Genomic DNA, 22884 nt, shown 5'->3' on the forward strand with positions numbered 1-22884 from the left:
AAACGCTCATCTCTGAAGTCTCAAAACTCCCAACAAGCAAAATCCCTTTCATTTCAATGGCCCCTGTTCACATCTTAGCGTTTTGTCTCCAGAAGAAAAACGCCTGAAGCTCAAAAAAAGTACATGAGCTTCTTTTTTGGCTGATTACAAGCCTTTTTGTTAGATGTCAATGCCTTCTTCCACACACCTGCAAAAAACGCCTGAAAAAAGACAGAAAAAAGGCCTGTAAAAAGCCCAAAAAAACACTTGTAAAAAGCCCAAAAAAACACCTGAAAACAATACACTCAGGTGTGTATGGAGCCTTAAGGGATTTGAGGCTTAGATAATTTTTTTAAAGCTAGCTTCTAGAATTCCCTCATTCTGCTTGGGTTCTAGTATGTCAAAATACCAAATTGGTTTCAGTGGAAACGGGTAACTTCTTTGTTCTTCTTCAACACAACCCCAGATGCAGGAGACTTTCTTTGTAAACTAGAATGTAAAAGACACTTAAGTGCCAAAAACAGCTCCAAAAATAGCACAGTGTGTGTTGGTTGGTGCAAATTCCCAAGTGATGCTTTTGGAGATCCTAATAGGTTTATGGTACCCTTTAGAGCAGAGGTAGGCAGCCTTTAAGTGGTGGAGATTTACCTGAACAACCTGGAAGAGATCAAAGATCACCGGGGTGCAGGGCTCTTTTTTTTTTTATATAAAAAGATATTAACTAACAAGACCACCCAAAAAGAAAGGACGGCATGATGAAAACTTAGAAAAGTACAATAAAACAAATGTCACTGTAAAAAATATAAAGTTGGCCTACCTTAAAAGGCAGCTTTTAGTGAGAAGCCTTGCATTCACTTTTCCTTGTCTGGAGAGTGATTGGTCCACAAGATACAGGAGTCCATCAAGAAGGTAGGATATCTGGTAATGCAGGCTGACTTGCTTGACTAGTTTCAGGTTTAGCTGGCCTCAATTCTGGCCATGCTGTCTAGTCTGAGTTCTGGCCCAACTGGCTGTGTTGAGTTCTGGCCACTATAAGCAGCATGTAGGGCAGTGTCCAGGGATCAGTAGTATCTAATTGCAATGTACAGGGGTCATTAGTATGTCAGGAAGTGTACAAACATTAGTAGTCTCTAGGGCCACGTACCGGAGTCATGAGTATGTAGGGCAATCAGGCCGGACTGGCCATAGGGCACACTGGGCACTTACCCGGTGGGCCGGGCAGCATGTGCGTGTGGCGCCCAAGGCAGCTGGGCTGCTCTTTGAGCTGGTGGGCTTCTCTGCCAATTCAGTTCTGCCGTCGGGGCCGGGGGCAGCAGAAACAGGTGACCCGTGACCATGAATGGGGGAGAAGCTAGGGGAGACACCTGCCGAAGACACCGCAGAGCCAGACTAGGGAGAACATGAGTGTGCCCCCCGTGCGCCTGGGTAGGTGGAGCAAAAGGGGGCAGGTGCATATAGATGAATCAATCTCTCCATTTCCTCCTGAGGAAATGAGAGGAGGAAAAGTAGGCCTTCAGAGGCCCCTCAGTGCCCTCCACCCCACCCCATGTTCTCTGCCTCCCTCCAGTGCTTTCTGCCTCCCCCCCATGCTCTCTGCTCTCTGCATGCTCTCCAGCCCCCCCGTATTCTCTGCCTCTCCCCTCTTGTGCTCTCCCCCTCTCCCTCATGCTCTTTATCCCCCCTGTGCCCTCCAGCCCTCCTGTGCCCTCGGCCCCCCTCAATGCTTTCTGGCCCCCAGTGCTCTCCAGCCCCCTCGTGCTCTCTGCCTCCCCCCCCTGTGCTCTCCGGGCCCCAACTGCTTTCCAACCCCCCCAGTGCTTTCAGACATCCACCTGTGCTCTCCAGCCCCCCCTCCAGTGCACTCCACCTCTCCCCGATGCTCTCCATCCCCCTATTGCTCTCTGCCCCACCCTGTATTCTCCGCCTCTCCCCTGTGCTGTCTGCCTCTCCCCTTGTGCTCTCTGCCTCTTCCCCTGTGCTCTCCAACCCTTTCCATGCTGTCTGCCACCCCGGTGCTCTTGCTCCCCCGTGCTCTTGGCCCCATAATGCTCTCCACCCCCCCCACACTTCTCCACCCCACCCCATGTTCTTCGCTTCCCCCTGTGTTCTCCCCCCAGTGCAGTCTGGGCCCCCCCACTGCTCTCCAGCCCTCTCTGTGATCTCTGCCTCTCCCCTGTGCTGTCCGGCCTTCCCCTTAGTGCTCTCGGGCTCCCCTGTGCCCTCCACCCCACCCCGTGTTCTCTGCTTCCCCCATGTTTTCCACCTCTACCCTGTGCTCTCTACCTCCCCCCCTGCGCTCTCTGCTTTTTTGTCCCAGTCCGGGCCTGAGGGCAATGTACAGAGGTCAGTAGTTTGTAGGGAAGTGTACAGGGGGTCTGTGGCTTGTAGGGCAGTGTTACAGAGATCAATAGTATGTAGTGCAGTGTCCCAGTCCGGGCCTGAGGGCAATGTACAGACGTCAGTAGTTTGTAGGGCAGAGTACAGGGGGTCTGTGGCTTGTAGGGGAGTGTTACAGAGATCAATAGTATGTAGTGCAGTGTACAGAGGTCAGCAGTTTGTGGGACTATTATGGAGGTCAGGGGTCTAGATAATTAATCTAATTAATCTGATCAAGTTTCATATATTTATGAAAGGAAGCATCATATAAAGACAAAACAGTAAATTGTAGTACGTGCACAAAATCTCTCCACAGTTCCTTCATCTAGATAAAGGGAAAGTCTCAGCTACAAGCATCAAATACATTTTTATTAGAAAAGGAAGTAAATCCAGGCTTAAAGTACAGCAATTAACAAACATCAATACATACACACACATAAATAGATACCAGGAAAAACTTCAGCTGGCAGGCAGACTATCAGGATGAGGTGGAGGTGAGAATCACACCTTTTAGGGTAAAAACCCCTTTGTCAAGTGAGATTCACCCTGTAGTTAAGTATGCAGAGACCATTAGTATGTAGAGCAGAGTAGAGAGGTCAGCAGTTTGTGGGGGGGTTATGGGGGTTAGAAGAACAGAGTACAATAGTCAGCAGGGATTTGTACAGGGGTCAGAAGGGTGGAGGACAAACGTCAGCAGGACAGTGGACAGATTCAGATGGGCAGAGGACAGGGGGCTGATCCATGTTGGTGCTCCCCTCCCATGTGATGTCACTTAAAAGCATCTGGGATGCACGGGACAGGAGGGCTAGCTGGGTTTAGCACAACACACCTAGGCGTGTTGCTTCCCTGTGTTGCACTGCAGGTGGGGGTAGGAAAGGGAAGAAGCACCTTAAACTGAGGGTCAGCAAGGTTGAGACACGATCCATCTACCACCTGGCAGCGATCAATAGATACATCATGATCAACGGGTGGCTGACAACCTGCTTGAGATCTTAGAGGACTTGTGGGCTGTGTCTCCATTGGGCATCACACAATTCTGTATTGTGGCTTTTAATACTGCTGGATATTGCTCTGTAGGTTGCCGTTCTGGAGGAAATTACTTTGCAGGTTAGATTTCTGCTGGATGTTTCTCCATAGGTTTTCTTTTTCCTAGGCATAACTCTATAGGTTCAGCTTCTGCTGGCCATCATTTTATAGCTTACTATTTTACTAGGCATTTCTCTGCAGGGTTTGATATTATAAATGTTGATGTTCATTTTTATGACACAAGTCACTTTATTATTTTGAGTACTCACATTTTCTAATATAGCTTGAAAAGAGACTGCACATAGGTGCGGTGACTGCATTCGTTTTCACTTTTCAGATGAAGAACAAGAAAACAAATGCAGCCAGTACATCTAAGGCTCCATTCACACCTGGGCGTTTTCAGATCCAAAAACGCTCAAAAAAAACGTTTCCAAAACGCCCAACAAGTAAAACCCCATTCATTTAAATGGCCCCTGTTCACATCTAAGCGTTTTAACGCCTGAAGCAAAACGCCCAACGCTCAAAAGAGTACATGAGCTTCTTTTTGGGCAGATTACAGGCGTTTTCCATTGGTTTCTAGTCAATCTAAAAACGCCTGCACAAAAAACACCTGCAAAAACGCCTGAAAAAACGCCTGAAAAAACGCCTGAAACAAAAGCACCCAGGTGTGAATGGAGCCTAAGAACTGGTATGCTGCAATATGTTTAATTTTTGTTTTGGGTTTTAGGTAAACTTTAAAGCTGAATTCCTGACAGACAATAAACAAACACCAGTGAAATCAATTATGCATTATTTAGAAATGATGACATTTATTTTTAAAAGCAGCAACTAAAAAACAAAAAACAAAAAACAAAATTTGACCTGCATTGTTCCTCCTGCAATTCCCTATAAAAGGGCACTCTGAGAAGGAGAGGGGGAGGTAGCACTTGGGCCAGTCAGGTGTCTTGCTTGCACATGTGCTAACAAGGCGCATATAGACAGGAGGAGAGTATAGACAGGTGACCTGTTCATTCTGTTGCTGCCTTTTACTGTTCAGTCACGATCTCGGGACAGTTAGGTGCCCTAGCTGCGTTGCTGCAGTCAGGGCTGCTGTTAGAAATCACGGGGGCCCGTACAACCTCCCTGGCAGCGCCCCCCCCCCTGAATATATCAAAACAATATTTTCACTAAAATCATTATTAGCGGACACAAACATAAAAGAGAACTAGCCTTTTAAATTGCTAATGTAATAATAATTTTTTTAAATGTTTACAATTATTTGATTTTACAATTCTTTTAAGTTATTTATTACAATGTTTAAACATTATTATTTTTTTAGCATTTAGTATTTTTTTCAAGGAAGCCTGCAGTGCTCTGGGAGGGGGGTGACACAGAGAAAGGAGGGCACACGAGGAGGGGGGGGGGGGAATCAGAAGCAGGCAGAACAGGGAGGAGGGGGGATCAGTGTCAAAGAAGCAATTACAGGAACGATGCCCTGTGTCTGTGTCTCTACCTGCAGCAGCTGAAAGCTGGCAGGGGTGGGAGAGATTGGTTTTCAGCTGCTGCAGAGAGCCGCACAGGGCTTCCTTCTGTAATTGTCCCCCTGCCTGACCGCACTGATTCCCTGTGATGTTGGGGCCCCCCTGTTTCCCCGGGCCCCGGTCCCCTATCGGGAGTAGTCAGCCTGTCTGTCAGTGCTCAGACCATCATACGCCGCACACTGCATCAAATTGGTCTGCATGGCTGTCGTCCCAGAAGGAAGCCTCTTCTAACATTCATACATACACATACTAGGGCCAATTAACCTACCACTACCAGCATGTCATTGGAGTGTGGAGGGAAATAAATAATATAAAATGCAATTCTTGTGTGACTGGTTAAAGATATTTAAATAAATTAAAGTTCTTACCATCACAACTGCCTCTGTTAGGTCAACTAGGATTTGCAGGCCACTCTTCAGTTCCAAAGTCTTGAAAATCAATGTCTCCAGTGTGGGTAGGAGTGTACCATGGAAACAGTTGTCTTCTCCCTGAAGAATGTCTAAGGCTACTGTAAGTGTCATCATGGTAGTACAGTACTCCCTGATGAACTGATGTTCTCTTGTTCTCATGTTCTATGATGGCTGTCATTCCAAAACTTAGGCGAGATTTTGTTCAGCTCACCCCAAGGAATCTCACCGATTCAAGCCAAGGCATCATAAAATGAATTCCATCTTGTACTTCAAGGGACCATCAGCTTCTTTGCAATGATGTCATCCACAGTCTCTGCAGCCACCGTTGAACGACTAGCCATGTTCCATAAGCCTGTACATTTTGTCATAGCGCTTCTGTATATCGCTTTTGTTTGTGGTTTTGACAGTATCAACTTGTCAACATCAGTACATGAAACAAGGTTTAAAGTGTGAGCAGCACACCTCTGATGTGGCGGCAAAGTGATCACAATTTCACCACCATCATCATCACCACCGTTTTTTTGCAATACAGCATTAATGTCCGTAAAAGTCACCTCCTCCTCATCATCTTCCTCACTGTCCTCCTCCTTGATTGGCTGCTGGTATATTTTAAAGGCCTTGACGAAATTGCAGCCATTATCCGTGACAGTTGATGTAATATTATGGGATATGCCATAGCATGAGTGAATGTTGTCAAGCTGAATTGCAATAATGTCATGAGTATGATGACCCCTGAATCATCTGCATGCTAGTGCTGCTTTCCCTCGCTTCATGCTGTTTTGATTTATCCAGTGCGTAGTTACGCCAAGATAGCTTTTATTTTATGCCGTCCAAATATCGGCTGTTGTGGAAATATAGTCTACATGTTCAAAGAGCTTTTTGAGGTCGTCATTCATTCTGGCATACTCAGCATCTATGTACATTTTTTGCATGGCGGGCCTACCCCCAGTCTCCCAGGTATTTTCGCAAAGATTGCCCGGAAAGAATCCGACTCAACTGTCGACAACGGCAGCATCTCCTCAAATATATATCTGGAAATGATTTTGTTTAATTCTGTCTGCATTATATGAGTTTGCGGCAGTGGCGGCTGGTGCTCCAAATTTTTTTTGGAGGGGGGGGCGCAAACAGAAACATGTAATAGGCATTGCATTGCGGCAACAAACGCTGTAAAATTGCGTGACTTTGAGGTCACAAAAGTGTTAAAGGGGCCTTCAGTAATTAAGGCACAGAGTGCCCCCTTTCAATGCACAGAGACCAGCGTGCCCCCTTTCAATGCACAGAGATCAGCGTGTCCCCTTTCAATGCACAGAGATCAGCGTGCCCCCTTTCAATGCACAGAGATCAGCGTGCCCCCTTTCAATGCACAGAGATCAGCGTGCCCCCTTTCAATGCACAGAGATCAGCGTGCCCCCTTTTAATGCACAGGGACTAGCGTGCCCCCTTTCAATGCACAGGGAGCTGTGTGCCCCCTTTCAATGCAGAGACCAGCATGCCCCCTTTCAATGCAGTGACCAGCATGTCCCCTTTCAATTCACAGAGATCAGCGTGCCCCCTTTCAATGCAGAGATCACCGTGCCCCCTTTCAATGCAGAGATGCCAGCGTGCCCCCTTTCAGTGCAGGGATGCCAGTGTGCCCCCTTTTAATGCACAGAGACCAGCGTGCCCCCTTTCAATGCAGTGACCAGCATGCTCCCTTTCAATGCACAGAGATCAGCGTGCCCCTTTTAATGCAGAGATCATCATGCCCCCTTTCAATGCAGAGATGCCAGCGTGCCCCCTTTCAATGCAGAGATGCCAGCGTGCCCCCTTTCAATGCACAGAGAACAGCGTGCCCTCTTTCAATGCACAGATGCCAGCGTGCCCCCTTTCAATGCAGAGATGCCAGCGTGCCCCCTTTCAATGCACAGAGACCAACGTGCCTTCTTTCAATGCACAGAGACCAGCGTGCCCCCTTTCAATGCACAGATGCCAGCGTGCCCCCTTTCAATGCACAGATGCCAGGGTGCCCCCTTTCAATGCAAAGATGCCAGCGTGCCCCCTTTCAATGCACAGATGCCAGCGTGCCTCCTTTCAATGCAGAGATGCCAGCGTGCCCCCTTCAATGCAGAGATCATCGTGCCCCCTTTTAATGCACAGAGACCAGCGTGCCCCCTTTCAATGCAGTGACCAGCATGCTCCCTTTCAATGCACAGAGATCAGCGTGCCCCTTTTAATGCAGAGATCATCATGCCCCCTTTCAATGCAGAGATGCCAGCGTGCCCCCTTTCAATGCAGAGATGCCAGCGTGCCCCCTTTCAATGCACAGAGAACAGCGTGCCCTCTTTCAATGCACAGATGCCAGCGTGCCCCCTTTCAATGCAGAGATGCCAGCGTGCCCCCTTTCAATGCACAGAGACCAACGTGCCTTCTTTCAATGCACAGATGCCAGCGTGCCCCCTTTCAATGCACAGATGCCAGGGTGCCCCCTTTCAATGCAAAGATGCCAGCGTGCCCCCTTTCAATGCACAGATGCCAGCGTGCCTCCTTTCAATGCAGAGATGCCAGCGTGCCCCCTTCAATGCAGAGATCATCGTGCCCCCTTTCAATGCACAGATGCCAGCGTGCCCCCTTTCAATGCAGAGATGCCAGCATGCCCCCTTCAACGAGATCATCATGCCCCCTTTCAATGCAGAGATGCCAGCGTGCCCCCTTTCAATGCACAGTGACCAGCGTGCACCCTTTCAATGCACAGATGCCGGCATGCCCCCTTTCAATGCACAGATGCCAGCGTGCCCCCTTTCAATGCACAGATGCCAGTGTGCCCCATTTCAATACAGAGTGAACAGCGTGCCAAGCCCCCCCCCCGAGACCAATGCACTTACCTGTATCCGCGGCTTCTCTTTAGTCCCCCGGCGTCTCCTAGAGTCCTCAGTCCTCCCGCCTCCTCCTCGGTCAATGGCATGGGGTTTGCCTTTCGACCAATCAGGAAGCGCGTATCGGACCCGCTTCCTGATTGGCCAGGAGGAGGATCCGTGTGACAATAGCGAATTTTCATTCGCTATTGTCACATAATTGGTGGGCTCGTGGCGCACTGCTCTGCTCCCCCAGTCCACCCTTTGCTGAAGCCTATTCGAGCCTCTGGCTCTAATCAGGTGACTAAAAAAAAAACCCATTGAACTCCATGCGTCTGGCACCCCGCATGCAGATTAGGGGGCCGGGCACATGGATAGTGGGGGCGGTGCTTCATTAAATTTGAACTACATGCCACTGACATGGAGAGACTTAAATCCCCTGTGCATAAGTTGCACGTTACATAAACATTCTTGCCTTTCACCTCAACGAGGGAAAAGTAGTGCTTATACTTCCAGTTTGTGAAAGCTACCTTTGAACTCGTTGGATTTTCTATCGCTCTGACTCCTGGTCGTCGTCGGTTTGTGCGACTGTGTCTATGCGTGTGTGTGAACTGAACAGCAGTAACACAAAATAATCTCTCAAAGGACTTGTAATAATAATAATAATGATTCAATGAAGGTGCTGGAGATGATGATGACGAGGCTTCCTGTACTGTACTGTGGTGAATTCTGAGTGGTACCTCCGTGGTATTTGCTGAGTGGTACCTGCATAGTATTTGCTGAGTGGTACTGCGGCAGATGCGTGGTACACTTGTACCTGAGTGGTATTTGCTGAGTGGTACCTGCGTGGTATTTGCTGAGTGGTACTGGCTGCATGGTACACTGGTACCTGAGTGGTATTTGCTGAGTGGTACCTGAGTGGTATTTGCTGAGTGGTACCTGAGTGGTATTTGCTTAGAGGTACCCGCTTGGTATTTGCTGAGTGGTACCGGCTGCGTGGTACAGTGATACCTGAGTGGTATTTGCTGAGTGCTACCTGAGTGGTATTTGCTGAGTGCTACCTGCGTGGTATTTGCTGAGTGGTACCGGCTGCGTGGACGTGGTACACTGGTGTCTGAGTGGTATTTGCTGAGTGGAACCTGCGTGGTATTTGCTGAGTGGTACCGGATGCATGGACATGGTACACTGGTACTTGAGTGGTATTTGCTGAGTGGTACCTGAGTGGTATTTGCTTGATGAGTGGTACCTGCTGCGTGGTATTTGCTGAGTGGTACCAAGTGGTGGTACTTAGTGGTTATATTTGCTAAGTGGTACCGGACCGGCTGCGTTGTACAGTGGTACCTGACGGTATTTGCTGAGTGGTACTGGACTGTACCTGGCTGGGTGGTGGGGGTATTATGTGCTGGCTACCTGGTATGGTACCGTAACCTGACTGAGGAGGAGTGATAGGCCTGGTGGCAGGCGGTGGTGGCTGGTGGTGGTGGTTGTGGCTGGTGGGGTGGGGTACCTCCTGTGACTGTCCTGTGAGTGACTGTCTGACTAGACTCACTGACACTCATATTTGCTGCCCACTGCTGTGTGGTGGACTGGTGGTATTACCTGCATGCTGCAGAGCATAAGTGCTGTACAACTCCAGTTGGACCATGACTTCTCAGGCCTCAGTCATGTCACGTGACACGTCAGAGAGAGGAGTCTCTCAGAGTCAGGACCGCGAGGAGCGGACAGCGGCAGGGTGACGTCAGCAGGCTCAGCACAATCCTAGAGAGAGTACTACTACTAGTCTACTGTATTACCCTCTAGTGGTTGGTGTAGATTAATTGATTTGATTGTAATTACAGTAACGCCGCATTAGTGACGGGAACGGCGTTACCGCGGGGCAAAAAGTAATCAATTACATTACTCGTTACCTAAAAATGGAACGCCGTTAGTAACGCCGTTTACTTTTAACGGTGTTATTCCCATCACTGCTGGGCAGGCAATTATTACTGGTATTTTAACTGTGTATTTAGCTATTTGCCTGGAGTTCAATTTTGTCTTGTGATTTATATCCTTCTGGGTATGGGTTTACCAATGCAATATTTCTCTTCAGCATTTTCCCATTATCTGCTATCCAGCATCTCTTTCACAATTTGTTGCAACCACTTCTTCACTTTGACTTCTGTTGCATTGTGTGGATTGTCTCCATCCCTGCCCTTGTACCTGTACATGTGTGTGTGTTCTGCAATCTTGTTTAATACTATGGTAACCACCCCATCCTGTTCTCTGGTTCCTGTTGTTCTTCTGTCTGTGCCCTGCCTCAGATGTCTGCCTGTTATGACTTTGTCGACTATATTAACCTGGGTCAGCAGCCAGCTGAGTACTGCCTTACTTACGGTTTGGGGCTTCACTTTGGTGCTCTGTCTTTTCTCAGGTGCAACAAGTGGAAAACCACATGTGAAATAATAAAGTACAATTGCAAATAGCCAATTTACAATATATTTGAATAAATGCTGTTTTATGAACTCAATAATAAAGTCCATCGTATGATATATCTTGCCCAAAAAAGTTCATAGAAATGAAATGGTGATAAAGTGCTCAATGCTTATGAACAGTTCCAGTCCATGGTGCTCCCTGTACTAAAAAAAGTGGCCTCTTACCAAATTACATGGATGTCAAATTATAGGGATCAAACACGCACAAGCTCCTTCTCCAAAGTGGGCTTTTTCAATGGCAAGGCTTTTCAACTTATTACAGCAAGGTCCATAAATACATGGATGAGCGAGTTTGAGGTGGAGGAACTTGACTGGCCTGACCTCAACCCGATGGAACACCTTTGGGATGAATTAGAGTGGAGACTGCGAGCCAGGCCTTCTCTCCAATGTCAGTGCCTGACCTCACAAATGTGCTTCTGGAAGAATGGTTAAACACTCCCATTGACACACTCCTAAACCTTATGGACAGCCTTCCCAGGAGATTTAAAGCTGTTATAGCTGCAAAGGGTAGGCCAACTCAATATTGACACCTACAGACTAAGACTGGAAAGGGATGCCATTAAAGTTCATGTGTGTGTAAAAATAGGCACCCCAGTATTTTTAGTAATACAGTAATCCCCCGCTACATCGCGGTTCAGTTTTTGCGGTCCCGGTAATTTGCGTTTTTTTTTGTAATGTTATTTTACTATATAAATCATTAAAAATGAAATATTTTTGTGTTTTCCATAGCTCTTGCTATGTCTCTTAGTATCTTTTATGTGTTTAAATGAGTTTCTATTGTTTTAAAAGTGTGTTTAAAGACCTTAAAATGCTTCTACACGTACAGTGACAGTAAAAAAACATGCCTACAATGCATTTTAATAGGGTTTTTCTATTTCGCGGAATTTCACTTTTCGCGGCTGGGTCCGGAACGTAACCCCCGCAATGGAGGGGGGTTTACTGTATAGTGTATCATAAGCTAGATAAGTCCTGGTTCTTATTATTTAAATTGTTCATCTCTGCGTGGACTGTAGGTAATATTTTGTTCCTTCTCTTGTCTGTAGTTATTTCTTATCAGTCCTCCCTCATTTTTTCTCAGATTTCACTACTTAGTTGACTCTTACTTACAATATCTTTCTCTTGTAACTGTATTTGTGTTTCATAATCTGTGGGTTGAAACTCGTCATTTACAGTATCTCTCATCAGCAGTAAACATGTCAAAAGCTTATTTTGATGAATGATGAATCTTAGTCTAATAAAAAAAAAAAAACAATTTTACTGATACTAAACCTTCAGGCTTATGTGTGATGATACTTGAGACTAATCAATGACAATGTACTGTGTAGGTAAGAAGATTTCTGATGCATGTTATTGAGCATAAATGTACACTATTAAAGTAGAAGTTACAGGACAGTAAAATGACATAAAATAGAAACAGTCCTAAACAGTATTGGTAATAAAAAATTATATAGTTTTAAGAAGCAGTCCGAAAAAAATACTTTGGTGGCCCATACATTAAAAGGTTAATTTAAGAGAAGTAAAAATCCTCACACTGTAAGGTTAAAATCCTCATTTACTTCTAGGGGACTGGGAAAAGCAATTATACTTACCTGATCATCTGTCCTGCAAAACCGGTCCCTGCAGCCTCTTTCCTTACAATGCTCTATTGGTCAGATGCCCTCTGCATTGCCTTGCATTGGATGTGAAGCTGCTGAGGAACAATTCACTGCTGGAGCATAGGGGAGTGCCATCTCTGGTAGCTCTCTCTGTCTTCATGGGTTTCCTTCAACTACCCAGATACTGGAAAATGAATTGGTGTGTAAACCAACTGGCCATGAAATTTGTATGGGTGTAGGTTTGTATTAAAAGTTCTTAAAAAATGCAAGACAAAGTATGTACTTGATATTAATATTTATAATATTTTATATGGGAAAAAATAAACACATATTGATTAACTATATCACAAAACAAGAGAATAGATAAAAATAATTATTAGGGGGATTTTTGGCTTATAACCAAGTGAAATATTATGAACCTCAGTGTGTGCCATAAACTGGAATTTGCCTTGTGAATCTACTTTCTATTCTCTAAATTCCACTCATCTGTTGAGTTGTTACCTTGGCTTTACTATGCATTGACTGACCATATTTAGCACCCTAATACCTAGGTTGCTAACAGCTTTAGGTAAATTTCATTTCTGGCTCCTCTGTAGCCAGGGGTGAGGTTTTATTGCTTTGGCTAGTTGCAAGCTCGACTGCTTTCCCCTGATTTCTGGAAGAAAGAATTTAGTGGGCAGACCCTCACTTGCATATTTATGCAGCCTCAGCTAATCCATGGCAGGAAGAAGTGTCAGTAAGGGGCTGAGGTGCGCATAAATGGCCTGAGGGCCTGGATTAGCAGGGACATTGTCCTGTGGGAAACGACCTAGCCTGAGGGCTGCTGCCTTCTGGGCCACGTAGCTGAGGTTTGGAAGAGGCCATCCAGATCCCACCACCTGTTAGAGCTAAGGGACCCATGTTCAGTTTCCTTAGAGCAGTTGCAGGAAGTCTACAGAGGAATGGAGTTGAAGGCATACTGCACAGGAGCAGCCTGGTACTGCAGGAAAGCATTCAAGTACTCACTGGCACAGTAAGTACCGTCTAAAATAATCCTAGAGACTGTTCTTGCTAATTTTTGAGAAATCTACCTCAAGTTCATTGGCTCAGTTTTACTTTCGCAACTGAGTTCCCTGAGCTGTAGCCCACTAATCACTAGCTCCAAGAAGGTGGGTGCCCCGGAAGTGACAGTACAGCTAGAAGCGTCCTTCGTAATTTTTTTTTTTTACTGAGTGTCCCAAGACTCACCCGCACGCTACCCAAGTTACATCAGCTAATAAACTACAAAAAGACATGCACTGCCTTTTTTTCTAAGTTGAGAGACTGTGAACCGCTGTGTGTCTGACTTCCATGTGTCTTAAAGGGAATGGAACCTGTGACAAAATTGCTGGACCGGTCTGGGTTCTGTGCTACACATATAATAACATAGTAAAACAAGACAAGAGGGTCTGGTGGCTCATCACCTCCTTGGTCCATGGCAAGCCCCAGGGATTCATGAGATTCTTGAATCGTGAACTTTTGGCCAAAAACCTTGCAGTTGATCACCAGAATTATGGAACAAACTATAATGCAGCGTATAGCCTTTGCATTTGTTTGGCTGTGTCGCTAAAGCCAATAATATGAAGGAATGGATAACTTAGCCCCTGTTCTATAAAAGAATGGGCTCACAGCAGCCATATCGGCAGTGTATGTTGGAGCTGTTGTTGAGAGCTGGCAATTCTATGTAGAGGGAATCTTTTTTTTTTTTTTTTTTTTTTTTTTTGGTTCCCGATGGCAATGTTTGACTTCCAGTCCCCTTTGTTTGAGAATTCCTTGTTTATTAATCCTACAAATGGCCAAAACTGAATAGCAAAATCCATCCCCTCCATCGACTTTAATGAGGTTTGCCACAAAGTTTGCAAACTTCAAATTTTAAGCAAGTTTTATGAAATTGTTTGCAAGCTGAACACAGTTACATTTGCTCATACTTAGTAAATACACTAGCACAATTATTCAACTGCATTCACTTGAGGGACCTCTTATAACTGCTCCAAAGCACATGGCTGTCTGTGTTTCATCCACCTTTATATTTGATATCGGAGAACAAAGTAACACTCTTTAAAATAAACAGTTAATTACTTTCCAAATTAGCACAGTATAGCTTTTCTAATCAAAGACAAAGACCTTTCCAAGCCTCATCAAAACTTGCCTCTTGTTTTCACATTTCTTCTCATATATTACACTCCTGTGTAATTAAATGGTAAACTGATTATCCACACATAAATTGTTAGAAGGCTGGACTGATCTCTGGCAAACTGTAACGAAATGCTCAGTAAATACACTTATTGAATCAGCGTGCAAGGTTTTTTAATTATATGGTTCCTTGTACCTAGTTTATCCCATGTAAATGTAAAATACCATAACTCTGTAACTGCTTTAGTGGCCATGACATTCATTGACAAATGCCAACCATAATTTGCTGCTGTCTTCAAGTTTCTTTTTATATCTATTCCAATAACCCATCCATTAAAAACCATAGACTGCCTTACCTAAAGCATATCTTAAACCCAAGAAAAATACTGAATATATTGTTGTGTTTGTTTTGCCTTTTTTGCCATTATTTTCACCTGTTGATCCTGCCAGTGATACTGTATCTATTCTTGGGTAACAAGGCTCACTCAAGAGTATTGTATCTATAGAAGAGCAGCATTGCCACCTTAGGACAGGAAATGTGTTAGGACTTCAAAACAACTCTCTCCTCTATTAATATCCATAATATAGCGGAGAGGTGTTCTGTAGTTCACATAAGAGCACATCTTTGCAGCAGAGGCAGAGAGAGCAGTTATCAGCTGGCTGGATTTCTAGCAGGATCAAAAGATATTTTTTTGCTCTTATCAAACCGCTTTAACAAAATAATACTATAAATCACACATACAAGTGCAAATAGCGAATAAAGTCCAAAACTGTCCAAATAAAGAATCTTCATCAACCGCTTCCATACCCGGCCAATTCTGGTACTCCTCTCCTACATGTAAAAACCATCATTTTTTGCTAGAAAATTACTCCGAACCTTTATATATATATTTTTTTTAGCAAAGACCCTATAAAATGGTGGTCGTTGCAACTTTTTATGCCACAAGGTATTTGCGAAGCAATATTTGAAAATCATTTTTTTATAGTAAAAAACTTTTATTAAATTAAACAATAAAAAAACACCAAAGTTAGCCTGATTTTTTATTTTTTTTGTTTAATGTGAAAGATGATGTTATGCCAAGTAAATAGACACATAACATGACAAGCTTTAAAATTACGCACACTTGTGGAACGGTGGCAAGTTTTGGTACTTAAAAATCTCCATAGGCTTCACTACTAATTTTTGCAGATTACCTGCTTAGAGTTACATAGGAGGTCTTGTGCTCTAACTATCACGAGGATACCTCACGTGTGTGGTTTGAACGCCGTCCACATATGCGGGTACGATGTACGTATGCATATGCTGGAGATGGGGGACGCTTTAATTGTTTTTTTTTTTTTTTTATTTTATTTTTATTTTTTGTTTTTACACTTTTTCTTCATTTTTTTATTTTTTGATCACTTTTTTTCCTATTACCGCACATTTGATCTCCAGGCTGGAAAGCCTGAGATCAAAAAAAGATCTCAGCCTTTCCAGACTAATACACGGCAGTGTTTACATCTGCCGGGGCTGGATGTGACATCATAACGTCACACCCCCCCTCTGAGAGTCATAGAGATGGGCAGGTACAATCTGGTCCTTGGTCAGCTCTACAAGAAAACTTCCTCCACCAGCGGATTAATTCCCTGGCTCGCCGTTTGCACGCCAATTGTTTGTCGGTTGCCGATTGAGCCGGTAAAAGCATTGGAGGGCGGCGGGAGGGGGGGTCATACCCTTCAATCGCCTTCAAAAACAATCACGTGGCTGAACAGTCTCTATGATTGTTTTTACTGTGCAGAAGATTGTCGGGAAAAAGAATGCAGGCATCATTCAGATATCATCACTCAAAGTTCAGGACGTCATATGACATCCTACGGGCGGAAAGTGGTTAAATGAAAAAAATATCAAACAGAAAAACAATAATTGTATGTTTTCTTCTTTAGGCCCCTTTTTACATTGACTGACTGATCAGGTCCGTCTGTCCATTTTTTAGGCGGACCCGATTGGACCATCTATAGCTCTTTATGGAGCACTGACACCCGCCAGGATCTGATCTGGGCCACTAAAAATAGACGGATGGGGATCCATTCTTCATCCATCTATCAAATTGGATGACAGTCAGATGGAAATGGACAAACTCCGCTTGCCAAGAACTCCAACGACGTTACTTCCAGGGAGTGTACACCAGGAATAATTGGAGATTTTGACCACTTGCTGTTTTTACAGAACACTGGCAGCCTTTACACTCCGGTACATGCTATAATGAGTGGACATTGTTAGTTCGACTAACAATGTCCACTCATTATAGCGTGTACCAGAGTGTATACGCTGCCGCCTGCTCTGTGAAAGTAATAAGTTGTCCAAATTTCCAATTATTCATGATGTATAGTCAACGGAAGTGGTGTGATTGGAGTTCTCGGCAAGTTGGATTTTTCAGCAGAACACCCTCTCTCGGCTTGAAGTGATGCAGTGAAAATTATAAACAGGACAAATAGAAAGAGTGAATTTCCCCAATAGGAGCACAGACTACAATAAAAACTTGACAGGGGATCTAATCCCTCTTCACTTTATCCAAAACTTAAAATAAAACAATTTTGTCTTTAGTTATACTTTAAATAGTTTGACCGGACAGGGTATCAATCAAAGCCAAAGTTAAGACTGTTGGGTCAAACCATGTACACTAGGAACCTGTATGAGTGTCCTAATGAAATTAATATATTTTTGATTATATTAATTTCAACTTGCTGTTTACTTGACTTGTTTTCCAATTCGTAAAGTGGATTTGTACACGTTCAACATTTGAACTAGAGGGTGAGCTGTCCGTTGGTATTTTATATTGCAAATGTAATTTGGGACTCTAGAGAAGGCTTATATCAGCAATAAGAATATTCATAATTCAGTTGATCTTAAATACAGCTAAAATTGACATACGTTATAAATACGTGCCAAAAGTAACATTTAGCTGTTGTCCCAAAACAGACCCTGTGTACCTATCTTCCTAAAATTTATATTGTTTTTACAAATGATATGAAAAATGATCATGACTGGTTGCATGTGAGCACAGAGTAGACAACTGTGCCGTCTAAGGAGGAGTGGGTTAAGGCTTGATCACTTATGTGGATACAGTAATCTCCACCACAAACAAAAAGTAATTAACCTGAGATTCAACCCGAGTTGACCTGCAGATCAGCTAGACCACATATGGTCAGTTTATTATGGTTCCAGGTTTCCAGGTTGTGGAGTTTGTTGCTTCCAACTTGTTTCTGAATGTATGTTCATATAGGTGTATTATTTCCAGTGTACCAAGATTTATACATATCAAATAAAAATTTTTTTTTTTTACAAAAAATAAATATATATATATATATATATATATATATATATATATATTTATACATATACACACACACACAGTATATATACACTATATAACTAAAAGTATTGGGACACCTGCTTTTAAACGCACAGGAACTTTAACCACTTTACCACTAGAGCATTTTGCTGTCTTACGTCTGGGCCACTTTTTGCGATTCGGCACTGTGCGACTTTAACTGACAATTGCGCGGTCATGCAACGCCGTACCAAAACGAAATTTACGTCCTTTTTTTCCCACAAACAGAGCTTTCTTTTGGTGGTATTTGATCACCTGTGCGATTTTTACTTTTTGCGCTATAAACAAAAAAATAGCGTTTATTTTGAAAAAATAACAATATTTTTAACATTTTTTTATATGAAATTCCCCCTAAAAAAGATGTAAAAAACAATTTTTTTTTACATTTTTGGCCAATTTGTTTTCTGCTACCCATGTTTGGTAAAAAAAAAAATCGCATTTTGATTGGTTTGCGCAAAAGTTATTGCGTTTACTAACTATGGGAAAGATTTCTGTCATTTTTGGTGTTTTTTTTTTTTAACGCGTAATGGCGGCGATCTGCGATCTTTTTTTTGCGGGACTGCGACATTGCGGCGAACAGATCGGACCCTTGACTGACATTTTTGACACTTTTGGGGGTACCAGTGACATTACTGCAGTAATCAGTGCTATAAATATGCACTGTTACTGTAAAAATGACACTGGCAGGGAAGGGGTTAATTTTATTGGAGAGGGAGGGGTTAATGTATGCCTGGTGCTTACTAACGTGTGTGGGGGGAGGTGACTGAGTGAGTGAGGGACAGATCGGATGTTCAGCTATGCTGAACACTCCGATCTGTCACTCCCTGTCACTTAGGAGATCCGCCCGCTCTGTTTACACAGGCGGGCGGATCTCCAAACTGGATTCCCGACGATCGCCGCTGCTCCTCCCCTGGCCAGACTCCCGCTGTAAATGAAAACAGCGGGAGCGCCGCCTACAGGGGCAGGAGTCTGGCGACGTAGGTCTACGTCGTCAGACGATAACGAGCCACTTTGCCGCAGTAGTACTCTGGTACTCAGCGGTAAAGTGGTTAATGGCATCCTAGTCTATAGCAGCTTCAGCTCTTCTGGGAAGCCTGTCCACAAGGTTTAGGAGTGGTTTGGGGATGTTTTTCAAGGGTTGGGCTTGGACCCTTATTTTCAATGAAGTTAACTCTTAAGGTGTCGGCATACCAAGACATTTTGGACAATTTCATGCTCCCAACTTTGTGGAAACAGTTTGAGGATGGCCCCTTCCTGTTGCAAAGTGACTGTGCATTAGTGCACAAAGCAAGGTCCATAAAGACATGGATGAGCGAGTTTGAGGTGGAGGAACTTGACTGGCCTACACAGAGTCTTGACCTCAACCCAATAGAACACCTTTGGGATGAATTGGAGTGGAAACTGTGGGCCAGACCTTCTCATCCACATCAGTGCCTGACCTCACAAATGCGCTTCTGGAAGAATGGTCAAACATTCCCATAGACCCACTCCCAAACCTTGTGGACAGCATTCCCAGAAGAGTTGAAGTCATAGCTGCAAAGGGTGGGCCAACTCCATATTGACACCTAGGAACTAAGACTGGGATGGCATTAAAGTTCATGTGCGTGTAAAAGCAGGCGTTTCAATACTTTTGACAATATTGTATATAGTGTGTGTGTGTATGTACGCATGTATGTATATATATATATATATATATATATATATATATATATGTATATATATATAAAATACTGTATTTCATAAAAGTGAGTACACTCCTCACATTATCAAGAGGTATGTGGTTCCTGCGCTGTCTGGGGTGCTAATGGTTTCCTTAATGCTTCACCACCGATACTGATACTAAAAACAGTTTAAAAGATATATAAAGTGGGGGTAGTAATGTGCTTTAAGGTGAAAAATGTATATAAATATAAAGTGCTTATTTATAATTGAATAAATAAATAATATTGTATCAAATTAACTCAACACACAGCCATTAATGTCTAAACAGTTGGCCACAAAAGTGAGTACACTCCTAAGTAATAAATGTCGAAATTGAGCCCAATTAGCCATTTTCCCTCCGCAGTGTCATGTAACTCATTAGTGTTATGAGGTCTCAGGTGTGAATGGGGAGCAGGTGTGTTAAATTTGGTGATATCGCTCTCACTCACTCATACTGGTCACTGGAAGTTCAACATGGCACCTCATGGCAAAGAACTCTCTGAGGATCTGAAAAAAAGAATTGTCGCTCTACATAAAGATGGCCTAAGCTATAAGAAGATTGCCAAGGCCCTGAAACTGAGCTGCAGCATGGTGGTCAAGACCATACAGTGGTTTAACAGGACAGATTCCACTCAGAACAGGCCTTGCCATGGTCGACCAAAGGAGTTGAGTGCATGTGCTCAGCATCATATCAGGTTGTCTTTGGGAAATATATGTATAAGTGCTGCCAGCATTGCTGCAGAGGTTGAAGGGATAGGGAGTCAACCTGTCAGTGCTCAGACCATACGTTGCACACTGCATCAAATTGGTCTGCATGGCTGTCAACTCTAGAGGAAGCCTCTTCTAAAGATGATGCACAAAAAAGCCTGCAGTTTGCTGAACACAAGCAGACTAAGGACATGGATTACTGGAACCATGTCCTGTGGTCTGATGAGACCAAGATAAACTTATTTGGTTCAGATGGTGTCAAACGTGTTTGGTGACAACCAGGTGAGGAGTACAAAGACAAGTGTGTCTTGCCTACAGTCAAGCATGGTGGTGGGAGTGTCATGGTCTGGGGCTGCATGAGTGCTGCTGGCACTGGTGAGCTACAGTTCATTGAGGGAACCATGAATGCCAACATGTACTGTGCCATACAGAAGCAGAGCATGATCCCCTCCCTTCGGAGCCACAGGGCAGTATTCCAACATAATAATGACCCCAAACACACCTCCAAGACGTTCACTGCCAATGTCTCTAACATCCACCAGCAGATGTTGTCATGAAGGAGTGGAAGAGGACTCCAGTGGCAACTTGTGAAACTCTGGTGAACTCCATGTCCTAGAGAATTAAGGCAGTGCTGGAAAACAATGGTGGCTACACAAACAATAGACACTTTGGGCCCAATTTGGACATTTGTACTCACTTTTGTTGCCAGCGGTTTAGACCTTAATGGCTGCGTGTTGAGTTATTTTGAGGGGGACAGCAAATTTACACTGTTATACAAGCTGTACACTGACTACTTTACATTGTAGCAAAGTGTCATTTCTTCAGTGTTGTCACATGAAAAGACATAATAAAATATTTACAAAAATGTGAGGGGTGTACTCACTTTTGTGAGAAACTGTATATATATATATATATATATATATATATATATATATATATATATATATATATATATATATATATATATATATGTTAATGTTGTGTCTGGAGGCTTTAGCTTACAAATGTTGTTAATCATTGTCTACTCTATCCTAAAAAAAACGTTTAGCAAAAATAAACACCAGTAAATGAGTAACTGCTCTGTATGTTCATATAATATTTTCTGGTGATGAGGAACAAAAAGCGTATAAACAGTTGCTATTGAGATGAAGCTAGGGGTGGCTCATGTTACTGAGCAATACTACAAACTGGGTGGAGTGCTATATGATCTATGTACATTATGACTATTACTTGGTACATTTGTATGCTGTATATCTCTAAATGCATTGCTAAAATTCTTAAACTGTATCGCGGGTTGGCTTGAGCCATGTAATATTCAGAAACAAATACCTACCATCTTTTAAACAACTGGCTTAGGCCAAGCTTCCCAAGCAGTACAGTCTAACAGCTATCTTGTTCATTAGAAAAGGTTCAGTGATTTACCAGTACTAACATTTCCGCTTTACACATCCCATCATCTTCACAGCTTACAACTCTCCGAGGGGCAGTTTTAGAAGATGCAGTGCCATCAACAGCGAGGCATGGTTCAGCACGTGGCCTTCCTCACAAAGAAGTCCTTGAATATGTCATACCTGAGCTTAATGTGCAGTGCCTTCGACAAGCTCTGAACTCCCCAAAGGTCCCAGAGCAGCTGCTCAAACTTGATGAACAAGGGGTATGTCCTTTTTAGATTTACTTATTTGTTTTATTATAACAGTCAAAATTTATTTATTAGCTAGATTTTAGTATTGTGTGACCATTTTCTCTTAGATGCATTGTTGAATACGTTAAAAATAGAAAATATAATTTGTTTTACTCATCACATTATCAATTTGCTGTCACAAGATGAATCCCTTAAATTACATATTTTTGGCTCAGAATCCATACTAGACGACTTATAAATCCATACAAAAAAAATAAATAAATAAATCTATACAGTCTTGAATATTTTCATTAGATGTTCAACTAATTTAAAGACCATCTTTGGGCAGAAGTGATATTTTACAGAAATGGATTGAATGGCTTACCCATGTGCATACAGCTCCTCCATAAGCTCTTTTAGGGCTGCATCACAGCCAGCACTTCCTGTTCAGGAGACCAGTCAGTCCTTTCTAGTCTGTGTGCTGACTGGTCTTCTCAAAGCCCCCTTTTAGTTTCAGTTCAGGCAGTGCTGATGTCATTCTCTCAGTGCTGCCTGATTCAGTGGAAATGCAGTATTTTCAATGCCAGCCCTTTTGCTTATTCTACTCTGCCCACCTCCCTGCTGGACCTTTCTCTTGACCTTTTGGGTTTTTCATTAATTATGTCACTGGCCATTCACTTACAATTTACATAACGCTGGAGTTAGGTAAGTAAGAAGTCCTTTTTTGCACAATTATATAGAATGACAGAAGGAGACTGGGGGAAAGGAGTAAAACAAGCCTGGAGTTCAATTTTAGGTATCAATACTAATAATTAGGCTGAGTATGGGTGCTTAACCAGTTAAACCAAGCATGGGATTGCTTAATTTTTTTTTTTTTAAATGTTCTGCAATTATTACCTACATAATACATGATAGGGCATAATAGCTTTGAAAATATACAACTTTACACTGATGGATACACATGTGTCAATCTTGGAATATTGACTATTGGTGATTATTTAGTGATGTCTCAACAGTTAGCATACCCATTTATTTAATATTTTAATTAGGTACTTTTTCAGCAAAAATCTAATTATTGCTTTTATTAGGTCATTATACATTGCTACCATTCGCATTTGCTACCA

General features: G+C 43.3%; 1 protein-coding gene across 3 annotated transcripts in view; it reads left to right on the forward strand.

The window, feature by feature from the left end:
- The window catches only part of SIPA1L2 (signal induced proliferation associated 1 like 2), a 601890-nt gene that overhangs the window by 147533 nt on the left and 431473 nt on the right, over window positions 1–22884 (forward strand). For all 3 annotated transcript variants that reach the window (XM_082249126.1, XM_082249125.1, XM_082249127.1), the window contains exon 4: window positions 21605–21793. In XM_082249126.1, the coding sequence (XP_082105252.1) occupies window positions 21605–21793 (189 nt within the window). The remainder of the gene's footprint in view (window positions 1–21604; window positions 21794–22884) is intronic.

This window comes from Pelophylax lessonae (assembly GCF_965119305.1).
Source record: "Pelophylax lessonae genome assembly, chromosome: 3".
Taxonomy (NCBI): Eukaryota; Metazoa; Chordata; class Amphibia; order Anura; family Ranidae; genus Pelophylax; species Pelophylax lessonae.